Source organism: Dermacentor silvarum, chromosome 8, assembly GCF_013339745.2.
Source record: "Dermacentor silvarum isolate Dsil-2018 chromosome 8, BIME_Dsil_1.4, whole genome shotgun sequence".
Classification (NCBI taxonomy): domain Eukaryota; kingdom Metazoa; phylum Arthropoda; class Arachnida; order Ixodida; family Ixodidae; genus Dermacentor; species Dermacentor silvarum.
Genome location: NC_051161.1, coordinates 7,379,303 through 7,392,947, shown reverse-complemented (window position 1 = coordinate 7,392,947; position 13,645 = coordinate 7,379,303). Strand labels below are relative to the sequence as shown.

Genomic DNA, 13,645 nt, shown 5'->3' with positions numbered 1-13,645 from the left:
TAAGCTGGCTTCAAAGGGCGATGTGGGTCTCCGTCACCCTTGGGTGCGTCATCTGACCGCAGCGTTTATCCCTCAAGAGTTACAAAATGTGGCAACTTATAGCGAAAGCTTCGTTCCTATATATAGTATTCGGTGAACGTTGTCGAAAATGGCCTTCTAAGCAAGAATTTGCACGCTCCCATCGCTACTGTGCCATCAGCTATCTACTGTCGTAGTAGCTCTGTTGACTCAGATTGAAATCGTGTCTGATAGCAACCGTGAAGAACGAGGCTGCTTGACAATTTTTGTTTGTGATACGCTGACCGCTTAACGTCCGGCACCGCATCACGATTGGAGCCCTCCTATGAAGACGCCTTCCTCCATGAGCAGCTGCAGTTTTCTTGCTGGGCTGTACCGTATGTCTAGTTTTCCGCTTTTTTTTTCTCGTTCTTTTTTCATAGTTTTTCTCCGTCACATTGGTATTTCTATCTTCTGTAATGAGTATATATGTTTAGATCTTTCGCTCCCGTTAATTGTAGTGTGCGGCACGACCGACTGTTGTCTTTTTTCCGCTCCCTAAGCGTGGATGGATGGATGCCATGAGCGTCACCTTTGGAACGGAGCGGTGGGTTGTGCCACCAAGCTCTTCTTATTTTGCCTAATGTCCTACCTATCTTTTTGAAAAGAAACACGCACACACGCGCACACATTGATCGACTGCGGTCCCAAACTGCGCCACTGCTGTTGCTGTTGAGTCTCTGTGCTCCAAATATCGTAGTATGCATCTAACGTTGGAAACGCTAAGGTGAAACTGGAGGACATTGGATGCAGGGAATGCACGGACGTCACATCCGGGGCGTATGGGATAGGTGGCCGCCATTACGGAGAACTACTGCCGTGGCGTCGGCCTTTGCTGCGTGTGCCGGGTGCGGTACTTTCGCGTTGTGCGTGTTCTAACGATACAGCGTTGCAATGCCGAAGTGTGCCATGATCGGCTGCAGTTCGAGAAGCAAGTCTGCCTCACAGAAAACGAGCATGGAGCCAGGAACCGGGCTGTACTGCTTGCCGAAAGTGATAACTCGGCAATGCGAGCGCACGAAAGTGTTGTCGGAGGAGCGTTTGCGTCTCGCTCGCTCGCACAAAACAGGAAAAATGTAAAGAACCTGGATTACGTCCGTGTGTGCGGTCGCCATTTCAGTTCAGATATTCATTTGCTGTGTTTCTTAAAATGTGTACACAGAGGCCACATACACAGTCACGTTTGTTTAATTCTACGATTATCGGAACAGCGATAATCGGAACAGCGATAATCGACCAGCGAGAAACGCTGGTTTTCACAGTGAAAAAAGGAGTGAAACGCTATCGCAGTGGGCTCTACTTTTTACGCCTACATTTAACCAGAGTTGCAGAATGCCGTATTTAGGTAAGCGAATAGCGAAATAAGGTATTTTGCGTCGTACATAATGCCCGGCAGCGTCGAGCATTTGGAGCAGTGAGCAGTGCACGGTGCGATAATGAAACTAACGAACGAGTTCATGCAAATTGGTACCGTGTTAACCACGTTATTCCAGAGGTACGGATTTACAAATATATTTTTTTAATGTTTGTAACCTTGCCTCGCTCAACACGATGACGCACTTTTGGAGGGTAGCCGCATTGCTGTCATGCCGCTTACCCGGCCACTTGTGTAGTAGTTGTGAGGCTCAAGAGACTTGTATGCTTTCATTTCAGTGAGTGATACGTGGTTCGTCGACAGCACCAAATAACTTAAAATGTCAACATGCGTCCAAACCAGTAGCAGGTCGACGTCCGTCGTCGTGTTGGTCCCGCCGCACAACGTGTACTGATCAGCACCGTCGCACAAGTTGATTTTTGCTTCGTAGCGAGTACGCGTCGGGCCCACCAGCTGGGCAAAATATGATAGGGCAGAATTCCTTCCGCCTGGCCGTCGCCGTCATTGAACACGCGATAGTTCGCAAATCGCAAAATCAACGCCTAAATACTGCACAGACGGCGCTCAAACATACGCGCGCATCGGTTGCAGTGCTCCAACATGGCGGATGACCGCCAGCAGAAGGCGCTGTGACGTCACGTGAAAACTATGTATTCCTTGCATTAATCTTTCTGCACCCATATTGGGAACTTTGTTTTTGTACGCCTCTAATAAATAAATCTCAATTCTACGCCCTCTGTTGGCGCGGGATGTGCCGTCTCACCTTGTGTCCGTCTCACGGAGCTTCTCTGACTCACACGGCGCAGGCGTATCCAGCGTGGCTGGTTAGCGAGAGAGAGGCGCGTTAGCGTGGGTGGCCCGTTCTGTGGTTTCAAAACGCGCTCGTTCCTATTCCTGCTCTGGCTGACGAGAGCTGCGCGGCTCTTGCTTGGCACGCGTAATGCGTGTTGCGACGGCGGCACGTAATGCAGACAACCTTCCTGGACATACGCTGTCGCTAGTCAAGAAGGAAACGCCATTTATTTATAAATTATTATTATTTATTGCTGTTTGCGTTAGCTCTGAACAATCGTGCCACCCGGGCTTCGTGTGCGCTTCTGGTACGTCCTTGAAAATTCACATGTAGCAACCTTTCTAGATAAGGGAATTATTTCTGAACGGCGTCCCGTTTCGTCGAGTTCTGGGGAACGGCGAGCTTTCGGAAGTATTTTTATCAGGTGCAGGCTGCATCACAAGATGGTTGTGGGGCTACCTGCTCAACAGGTCGCCGTGTGCGAACGCTTTCCGTTCGTCCGTGTCGCACGCGCTTCCTGCAGGACCGCTGCGTTTCTACAAGGCAAGCTTTTGCTTTCTCGTGTGTGTGGACATGTGCTTTTTGAGTACCTAAAAATAAAATAATTCGCGACTTGAAAACGAACGTACCACAGGCTTCGAACGAACCTCTCCCGCTCCGCGAAGTAAAAACGTCCCCGAGTTCTCTCCAAAGAAGGAGCTCTGGCCGCGGCTTCTCCTCGGGCGGGAAGGGCGATGATGGAAGGCTGCCCGTTGCGTTATTTTCCCCGCTGGCGCCGTCGACCCGCCCCGCGAGGCTGACACCCTTCTCCGTTGGTCGTCGCTACCCTAGGTTGACAGGTCCGCGGCAGCAGCAGCTTCGTGCGGGTCGTTGAACGACCGGAGCCGGCAAGAATGTATCGCTTTGTTGCGCTGTTTTGCCGCGGTTTCTCTGGGTAGCTCGGCGCAACTGTGTTGGCGAGGGGCTCATTTCCGATGCTACTTTGACGCTCATCATTGTTTCACACGCAAAGTGGTGCATGTCCGTAACTCAACTGCGAAGCTTCTTTCTGAGAAACCCGTATGGGTTTTTTTTAGTAGACTCGCAATGCATTTGGGTGGATGACTATTTTTCCTTTCATGAACATTCCTCTGCCTTGCAGGATTCCGCAGAACTGATATGCATATTCAATGTCCCCGTGCTTCGAGTTGTTGAATAATTCGTCCTCGCGCTGTGGTCTGGTTAGCTCAGATGGTAGAGCTACCACCCTGGAAAGCGTTGGTCCCGGGTTCGAATACTTAGCCAGGACGGATTTTTCCTCAACTGCGAAGCTTTCTTTCTCTAAGCCCATAAGGGTTTCCATAGTAGCCTCATGCTACATTTTGGGGGATGACAGTTTTTCCTTTCACGAAGTGCATGTATATGTTATTTTATCTGCTCTCACTTGCCAACTGTCCAGTACAATGAGCCAAACAAGCTTCAAGCCTAGTTCATTTCTTGCACGGGAAGCAATAAACTTGTTTTATTGCAATAGCAATTAAATGGACACTCTGGGCACATTTGCGCCATTGTGCTGCTCTGGCATTAATGGCTCATTTTCAGCCTGTGCGTGGAGGGCTAGGCTTCCGGAGATGCACAGTGTGTTTGGCTGCATATACAAAGAATAAGTGGTTGCACCGTAAAGTCCACTCAGTTGGCTCAGCTGAAGCATAGCATTCTGGCTTCTGCTGTTAGCATTGGCACTGTGCAGACACACATTAGCACTGCTGCTGAGGAGCTGTGTGCATATCATACCGTGGTGCATGCACTGTCTGAGTGGAACGGATAGTAAATAGTAAACATCAAGAAAAATCTAATCTTTTCATTGGGAACTGACAAACACCGACATCTTTCTGTCAGTCTCATCTCTTGCACTATCAAGGTGCTACGCCTGTAATGCCACTGCCAGTGTTCCCCGTTGCACCAGCGTTGTGACACGCCTGGTACCTGCCAGGGAGCTGTCCCTGCTGCGCAGCAACGGTTGTCTCGCGGGCTGCACACGCATACTTATTGTCCGGTGGCGATCCGCCTGTCTGGGATGACTGTGGTGAGCCACTCGGTGTACTTCATTGTCCTCCTGCAATGCCGTGAACTGGAGCCTCAGAGGAAAAAAACATTTTCCATTACCATTACGGCAGAATCTTCCATTACATACGTGTATGTTTTTGGGCAATGAACCTATTTTTGAATACTTATCGCGTTTTTAAAGGATATACATAATTTTCGTGTTGCATATCCAGGTGACTTGTAGCACGGCCTCTCTGGAGAGGCCGCTGCTGTGGTATTTTATTAAAGAAAGCACGTGCCTCCTGGTCTTTGTCCACAAAGGCCTTTGGTAGGCGTCGTGCTACTTTTATACTCTTAATTTTAGCACCATGACCATTTCTCATACATTCACGACCCATAGATCATTCCACACGTCACTGCCATAATTCTATTCGATATATGTTTTACGCTTCTATACCGCTATTTGTTCTTACGCCCCTTTACAGCCACATTGCATCCTATCATCGGAACTCACTGATCATGGCAAACGTACCATTCATTGTCTTGATGCTCTTTGGCCACATTTGGCCCTTGCGCCACAAAACGCCAAATATCATCATCATCATAGCGGGCTGCATCATGCCATGCCACCTCCCTGCATTGTTAGAGTGAGGAACACAACAAGCACTATGCTAAGCTTTGCTACCACTTCCAATGCTTCACTTTTGGGCAAAACTTCCAATTTTTTTCAATCTTTAGGTGCATTTGGAGAGTACTCTTGCTACAGATGTGCAGACTACCATGGTGTAGACCAGAGTTTCAGAGTGGCAACTTTGGAGTTAGGATGACTCTGGAATCATTCCCCATTTTCTAACTTGCGGAATGGAATAGGAATGGAATGATGGCATCAGTCAGGCAGATGGAATGGAAATGGAATGAAAGCTCAAGATTCTGGAATAGAGTTAGAATTGAATAGGCACATATGCCTGTAGCGCTGAACGTTCAGTTTAAATGAGAATAAGAAACTGCTATAATTGCCAATTACCCTAAACTAGGGCTTGGCCAATTTCTTGCATTTCTCAGTTTCTACTGAATGGCGACTCTTTCAGTATCTACTTATAGGTGACTGCCTATGCCACAGTAAATACTACCAAAATGGTATTCTAAACATTCTACACTTCTGAAAAGACTTGGAAGCATTACAAGGTTTAAGTTCAGGTAAAGACAATGACTTTCAGTTGCCAAGAATGATTCGATTTAGCAAGAGAATGCTTGGTTTACGATGCAAGGATGGAGGTTAAAAAAATGTCACAAACAATGATGCCCCTTGCTCCTGCCCATGGTGATTTGGAACACGCGCCATGTTTTTTCTCTCACTGTCTAATATCCAGAAGGCGTGATAACAGGTGGTCACAGAAGAATGCCAGAAAAAAAAAAAAGAGTGTGGCAAGTTAAAATATGCCAGTAAATATGAAATAGTAAACACCGTCCTGCAGAACATAACAATGTGTTGTGCTTTTCAAAGTGACAGAATAATAGTATTTATGCATAAAATGTAGTATGTAACATTAATTGTAGCGTTAAGGATTCACAAATGCATTCTTGTTACAAGCCATGCAAGCATGAGTAGTAAACAATTATAGAGAAAGCGTTTCAATTAATGAAATTGGAAGAGTGGAGTGGATCAGCTCAGCTATTGCAGGAGTGGGAATGGGAATGGTTCAGCACTCACCATTTCAAGGAGTTCAAAGGCGTGGAATTAATGGATATTTCCACTCTCAGGAATGAAGTGGGAATGAAATGGAATGCCCAACTCTGCAACTCTTGTGTAGACTACATTTGTATGCACTTTCCAGGCAGTTATTGGTCAAATGCTGAATGTAATGAATGAAGTAAATGATATATTTTTGTAGCAGTTGTGCTGTAGCTGTCTACATTCGGCAGGAATGTGAGCAGCTTTGTGGGGCCTCATCACTCATGATAAACCGAAGTTCTCGCAACTTATATTCGTCAAATTGTTTAATATGAAAGCTGACTGTTTGCATGACCCAATGAACTAACTGGTTGTTGGCATTTCTTGTTCCAGATTCAAATCACATAACGAAAAAGTCAGCATGTAACACACCCATGGCACAAAAGTCACCAAAACAAGGTGAGAGTTATGGGACTGCACACTTCATGTTGCACATTCTTTGTTTGCAGCTAATAAATATTTCAGCTGTATATATAGAAATATAATGACACAATACATGTATTGGAAATCGTTTGTATATGTTAATTTTTAAAAGGAGGAAAACACTATGTGCTACAAATTTGAGACCTGTCTTTTGAAGTGGATGTCTAAATTGTCATTAAGCAATGGTTGCTGGGTGTTTTCCCCTTGATTCTCTACTTTTCCTGTTTCCTCTAAGGTGAAAGTGGCAGGTGACGTCATCTTTAAAGGAAAGGCATTTGCTGCTGGCTCCCTCATTTACCACTGTTCGTGATGACAGACTCATAGCCATATCCCTTGTTTATGTTAATCACCAGTTGCTCAATACTTATTACTGTGCAACTACTTCCAGAGGTAAAAACTAGCCACTGTTTCTGAAAACTTTAGTACTATGCTGTTAATGAGCTTACAAGTATGTTATGAGAACAAAAGGAGAATCGCTGCCTCTTCTACATCAAGCACCATGTACTGTAATTTAGGAGTATAGTTAAACGTCAATATAACTAAGACGAATATAACAAATAATTGGATATAACAAAGTAAATCTAAATTGTTTTCTCGTTCGTATCGGCTTGTAACAAATGTATGCTTCTATTGAGTGTTGGATATAACATGGGTAATTTCATGTTGAATGTGACTTTTTTATAATGAGGTTCAACTGTATTCTTTCAGGTTGCATTTGTTCTTTGCTGCTAATTTTCTTCAATTTTCTTTTGAACACTACTCGCTTGCCTAATCAATTTTTACCACCGAACTCAGCTTTCAGTAAATCATTATTAGTATTCCAAAATGCTAAAAAATTGGCATTTTAGAAACGTTTTATAACACATAATTCAGGAGGTAAAGGTTTGTTAAAGAAATGTAAACTCAAAGCCGATAAGTCTAGCTGGAACACAGAACATTAGTTGCTTTGCTTCATTGACAACCTCAGGCAAGCCCCTCCTTAAAGAATTGAGGGAGGGTCTCTCCCCCCCCCGCCCCTGGGGCCCCCCTGACTTTAAACACTGAGTATGTCGGTTTTGTATACCTTATTTGTGTAAATCTGCTGATACTTTTTTTCCCCAAAATGTTCAAGCCGAAACTCTCGGGCTGGTCTAGATTCGAAAATGCAGTTGTACATACTTGATGTTTTCTTTAACAGTATGCTTTATGATCAAAGACAGAGACACAATTATCACTGGCTGAGTCAGAAAGAGTATATAGCTGTTAACTTTACTGAATGCACTAACCAACGGTTACTGACATGAGTGGAGACCCGGATAGTGGATATGTGGAAAGATATTCCTGGTCAAGTCAAGATTGCTTTATATCATGTGCACCAGATGTATATGAGGATAGTGAATTGTGTGAGGAATCGGGGTACGATGTGGTATCATGCAGCTTGGGATTAAAAGTTTATATCAATCATGAGAGTGAGCTTTGGGTGTGTAATATGTGCAAAAGGCCCCTCATTTCACTTCTACTGATGTTTCTGCCTGTCAACATACATTGTAGGTTTTCTTTCCTTGTTCCTTTTTAATCTTTATTTTATTTTTTACACTGTGTAATTTCTACTACTGGCCTTGATTCAGGTAAATGCAGGAGCCATTCACTCACTGTCATTTGATGTGCAGTTGTCCACGCCACCGCTCTCGCTGTACTGTTGCTTCTTGATTTATATTGGAGATAAAGCTCTCTTCAGTACCATTGAAGCTGTTAAAAGATGCTGCTGCTTAAACTTTCACCAGCTCAGTGAAAACCAAATACAGAAAGGATACCATTATTTATGTAGAAATTTGCATTTTTGGTTTCTTTTGGGGGTGCGGGTGCTGTATCTTCCTGAGGCTGCGGGAGTGTGCCTAGATTCAGGGAGTGTTTACATTCTGAGAAGATATGCTTTTGAACTCTTCATACAAAAATAACTTAAGGAAGCAAGCAAAACGACACAAAAACGCGGGAAAGAAGGATATATGGGCAGTTGGGATTGTTTATGAAAACGTACAGAAGCCCTATAGTCGTATACAGTGTGTCTCAGCTAACATGGGCCAAGCAATAAAAACAAAGAAAAAAGCTGAAAAAAAAAAGAAAAATGGGCTGGTGAGGTATCATTACGGGACCAATGTTTTTCTGTCTGCAGAACTCTGTGCAAACTGGTGTATCTTTCCTGTTATGTTTAATTAGTTAATTAGCATAAATTAATTACTGAAATAAAGTCTTTTATCTAATGCCTATGTTCAGCCGCTGAAGTATTCTCCACATTCAAACACATCATATTCAATAGTTTCCAGCCTTCTTTGTATTTCTTTGTTATTTTTTCTGTTTCACTCCTTAGGCATGAAGTAAGAAAAAAAAAATGTGAAGTGAGCACGCACCCGCATGCCTCATGTTTGCCACACCAGCTCTCTCGAAGGGGTACAAACAACAGGCTTGTCTAGATGGCTGACTTCTTGACCGCATAGAAGTTTCAAGGCATTGGTAACTGGAAGCAGCCATGTGATGCTCTGAGCATGAGCAGTGCTCGCCGGCTTATGGCTTAGATCCCTGATAAAGAGTATGGGTACTCGTAGCAGCTGCCAACAGTTACACTGATGCCTGGTCACATTCATATGGTTGCCAAGTCAGCCATTTAGTAGAGTTAGTTGTTTGAAATTCCCTTAAAGAGCGCTGCTATCATGCATGCAAGACATGCTGGCATGTGTTCATTTCACTGTTTCCTTTCTTTTTTTGCTACACCTTTAAAACACATAAAAAAGATTTAAGAAAAATGTAACAGGCTAGAAACTGTTGGATATGTTGTTTTCAAATACAAAGTGAAATTTGCCATTACACTGGTGATTATGAATTGGCTAATTAATTTTGGCTAATTAGGTATTTAAATTCAACAGAAAGAACACTCCAGTTTGCGCAAGACTTTTGCTGACAGAACACCATTGTTCACATCCTGATATCTTGTAGCCTTTTTTTTTCTTCATTTAAAAAAAATAGTTTGGCCCACATTAGCTGGGACGCTCTGTACACGTGGGTGGTGGCACTGAGATCATTCAATAATGATGTGGCATGTAGCAAGCTTTCATGTGTACGAGCTTCTAGTGGTGGTAGGCCTGGCCTGCTTATGCATCTATGAAAGAAAGTTAAAAGAGGAGATTTGTCGGTTGCCAGTCAATGTGTGTGAGAAACAGTGAGAAAGGAGGAGGTGATGCTGAAGGATGGGACGCGTCATTTGAGTGGCTCTTGTGCCGGGTGTCCAGACATGTACTGGTTCGCGTACGCCGCGGACCCTCCGGCGGAGCGGCACAGACGGGGTCTCTGGGCCCAGCAGGTAGACGAACTAGCAAGTCCCGAGCAGGAGCTCAATGGTGCGACAAGTGCGCAGAAAGAGTCCCCCTGCTCTCCTTTAGGTATGTCAGGGTGTGCTCCCCACCTCCACCAAAGGCTCCCTTACCCTCCCATGCAAGAGCATGCTGGCCGAACCCACTTGGCTGAAGCACGAGGTGTTGTGAACTGGCGCATGGTCCCTCTGGCTGATCTACATTGGTACAGATGGTTTTCAGTTGCATTTTAGAGCTGTTAGGTGCTGCGGGCCGAATGGGGCCAAGTGTTAGCTATGTGTCATGTTCACTAATTTACTTTGGGCTACCTGTTCTGCTTGTGAGAATTCAATCTCGGTTTCTGCATTACCCGTTGTCTTTTTTTTTAATTTTTCATATCAGAAAGTTTACTGGCACTGTAAAGGCACTTTTTAAGCTGTCTTACATTTTGTGGCCACAAAAACCTGACTGTGCCCGTCTGTAAGAGATACCATCACCTTTGTGTTGGGGAAGCTAGTGCCATAGCTCTGCAAGTTTATGATCACATGTACCTACAGTATGTAACCAAAACTGAAGTAAAATTCCAGTTATTTTAACCATGTCAATTCTTGGTCTGCGGTCCCAATCTTAAACTGTACGAGCTCTATGGAATCCATATGTGTTCATTTTTTTCTTTAATTTATTAAAATAGGCAATTCAGTACTGGTGGACTTTTTCTTTCTTTTTTTTTTCGTCTGTTTCCTAACTATTGATGATGAGGATTTTTTTTTATTTCTCCTCTCTCTCTACCAATATGTGCTTATTTTAATTGATGATTGAGAATATCACATAGATGGCAGATGCTGTTCTGTCTCAGCAGTGAAGACAACTGCATAAACAAACTGCTTTGGCTAATGTTAAGTGATGCAAGTAATTAAGCTGCATTGCAAAATCTATGTTCTGACTAATGCTGGAGAGGTTATTTTTCTTGGAAGTACTTAAAGTTAATTACGAACCTTGCAGTCATAGGTTGCATTGGTAGTGTGTACAAAGTGTAGTGCAATTGCCTCCTATTATTGCACACTATTTGAAGCTGAAGTCAGGGAGATTGTAAGATTCACATTAGGCTGATTTAGGATAGTGGAACCGTTTTTTTCTTGGTGTCTCAGCCACCTGACAGCTTTGCCCACTGTGGCTAATCTGCGCCACATGTGCACCCTGGTGTGGTGGAGTGCACAAAGTCATCAGATGGCTGGGGTGGAAACGTTGGTAGTAAGTAATGACAGTATGCTAAATGTTATGTTGACTTATATCCTAGTGAGACCCAAAGAAAGCCCAGGGATTCAGTGCCCTTTCATTACCGACTGGTAGGTTATACACCTGAAGAAGAAGAAAAAGCTGCTTTTTGTTCCAGTACCACTGGTTAGATGTGCTAGGCAACACCTCCATTTATAAGGACAAAGCGACCATCTCATGTAACCTGTTCTGGGAAAAACCACTTTAGGGTGTACCTATACATGTAAAGTAGCATTGTGTGGCAGGTAGGAAGATTGATGCCACTCTGTAATAACTTACTTGAAATGGAATCGAATCGCTGGGATTTCTTCAGGACTCAAGGGGGATATATGAAGTTGACATAGCATTTAGCATATCATTATTACCTTCTGCTAACATTACGACAACAGGTGTATGTGTGGCACAAGTTAGCCAGCATGCACAAAGCTGTCGAGTGGCATGGACCAAGGACAATAAATTCCACTATGCTGCCTTCTAGATTAAGGCACCATCTCGTGGCATTTGATGTGTACATCATGGGCACTTTTAGTTGTCAGGGAAGGTAAAACAGCATCATACACCGTTTACCTATAGTTCGTCCTGCCATGGACATAAATATAGGCTGATGATAACAATGATGGTGATGACCTGTGTACAGAAATTCTCAACAGCAAAATGTATCCATTCCTACCAAGATGATGAGAGGGAAAGCTGACTGGTTAAGTGGTAGGAAGTGTACTAAAGCAACCGTTCTTATTATCTTCCTGCTGTGTGTGTGCGTGCGTGCGTGCATGTGCGTATGCGTGTGCATGTGTTAAGTGAATTCGAAAGCAGCAAACACGTTACCCTTATTCATGATGTTTACTTACTGTTTTGCATATTATAGGCTGATGTTGCCTTTGTGTTCTGCTTTCACCTTCAGTGACAGTGCATAAGCCACTTTGTTTGATGTTTTTGTATTAAGTGGAATGGGTGCAAGAATATTATTGCATTTGCTTGATGTCACTGCATGTCCTACCTGAGTGGCACTCATTCTTACTGCAGCTCACTGGTGCCACTATGTGGCTTCATGCCATTGACAGTATTTGCATTACATTAGTTGGCCATAGCATTATAGGTTACGGTAGAGAAAGAGGAAATCATGGCGGTCAGATTTCATTTGAGCTAGTTATTGCTGATTGATGAGCTTGGATCACAAGTGTCACAAAATGGGCAAAATGAATTGGGGGAATTTAGGAACTGTATTTTTGTTAGCAACAGTTATGTGAAGCCAATAATAGCATAGGGGAAAATGAACTGTTTTTTTATTTTTAATTTAAACATAGAACAATAAAAAAGAAGAAAGGACAACTTCCTTTTCTTGGCTTCGTATGCTTGTCAATAAGCATGACTTGTCACTCTTGTGCTTCAGTTGCAGAGCCATGTGTCGTGCTTGCTTTTGTCTGTGTGTTGTGTTAGTCATCTCGGAGCTTGGGACAGGAATTCAAGCAGGATAGATACTTTTCATGGCGTTACAAGCACACAGTTCAGGGCTTGTAATATGGGGTATGTCCTTATAATCAGCGCTTTCATAATTTGCGTTACTTTAGATAATGCAATTGCTCATGGTTGAACTTGCAGTTTAAAATGGTGAAACATGTGTACTTTTTGCACTGGTAAATAAACTTTGACATCAAGTACCATTTAGAATGCACCTTGCTTCTTGGCCTGCCTGTCTTGATTTGCGCATACGTTTTGTGCTGCTTGGTGAAGTCTGTTTGCAGCCTTCTTGTGCTAAATTTGCACTGCCTTGCTTTTTCTTGTATTATGCATATCACACCTGTATTTCTGTTTGCACCTTTTTTTCCTGTATTTTTAGGGTGCTTAGATGGGCACTCGGTGCATTTCTTGGTTCATTTTCTGTGTTTTACTGCCTTGTTAATTATTGCGAACTGTTTATCTTTCTGAGCATATTATCTAATTTTTGTTTGCAATGCTGTGACGCACTCAAGCTGAGATTGGTATCCATAGAAAATGGTCGATTGCAATTTTGTTTGAAATAAAATGGGAGTAATGTGTTCATGCTGGAACTTGGTACACCCTTCAAAGGGCCAAGATGTAACGTTTCCACTGCAAGAAATTCTTGCATAGCGACCTGATCTTATTCATAGCAGGTATGTTCTGTGTGTACTTTCTAAACTTCTGCACTTTTAAACCAGGCTGATCCCAAATCACTTTTCTTAAATTTAGAGCACTGCTCTCCTTATTTGCAGTGCTTTATGAAATCTTCGTGCATGAAACTGTTTTGGGAATGTCAAGTACCATTAGATTATTTCAACATGTTCTTACATCAAACGCCTCTTCTCTATTGTTTTGTCATTTGCTAATGCCAGTCTGTAATTTTCTGTTCATCAAGATGCATATTTTGTTTGTTTCTTCTTTGCCACTGCATCTTTTGTGTGCTGTTGAGCGCATGATGTTCTTGGCTGCTTTCCAGAGCATTTGAAGCTCATGAGCTTCTTTGCAAGCTTCTTATGTTTAGTTTCCTTTCTTCCATTCTCCTGCACCAGACACTTACTGGTTTGCTCACGCTGGCGGAGATGCACCCAGTGAGGATGGCACCGAACGTAGGTTATCCCCAGGTAAAACACTGCAAAACGTTGTTGACCAATTGATTGATTCGT

The 13,645-nt window shown here is 43.3% G+C and overlaps 1 protein-coding gene across 16 annotated transcripts in view; it reads left to right on the top strand.

The window, feature by feature from the left end:
• Positions 1-13,645, top strand: part of LOC119460573 (ensconsin-like) — a 117,572-nt gene that overhangs the window by 48,557 nt on the left and 55,370 nt on the right. For 9 of the 16 annotated variants that reach the window (XM_037721515.2, XM_049672252.1, XM_049672250.1 and 6 more), the window contains exons 2-4: positions 6,316-6,381; positions 9,669-9,818; positions 13,532-13,603. In XM_037721515.2, coding sequence (XP_037577443.1) covers positions 6,316-6,381; positions 9,669-9,818; positions 13,532-13,603 — 288 coding nt within the window. The remainder of the gene's footprint in view (positions 1-6,315; positions 6,382-9,668; positions 9,819-13,531; positions 13,604-13,645) is intronic. The other 7 variants (XM_037721521.2, XM_049672251.1, XM_037721522.2 and 4 more) reach the window with 2 other exon arrangements.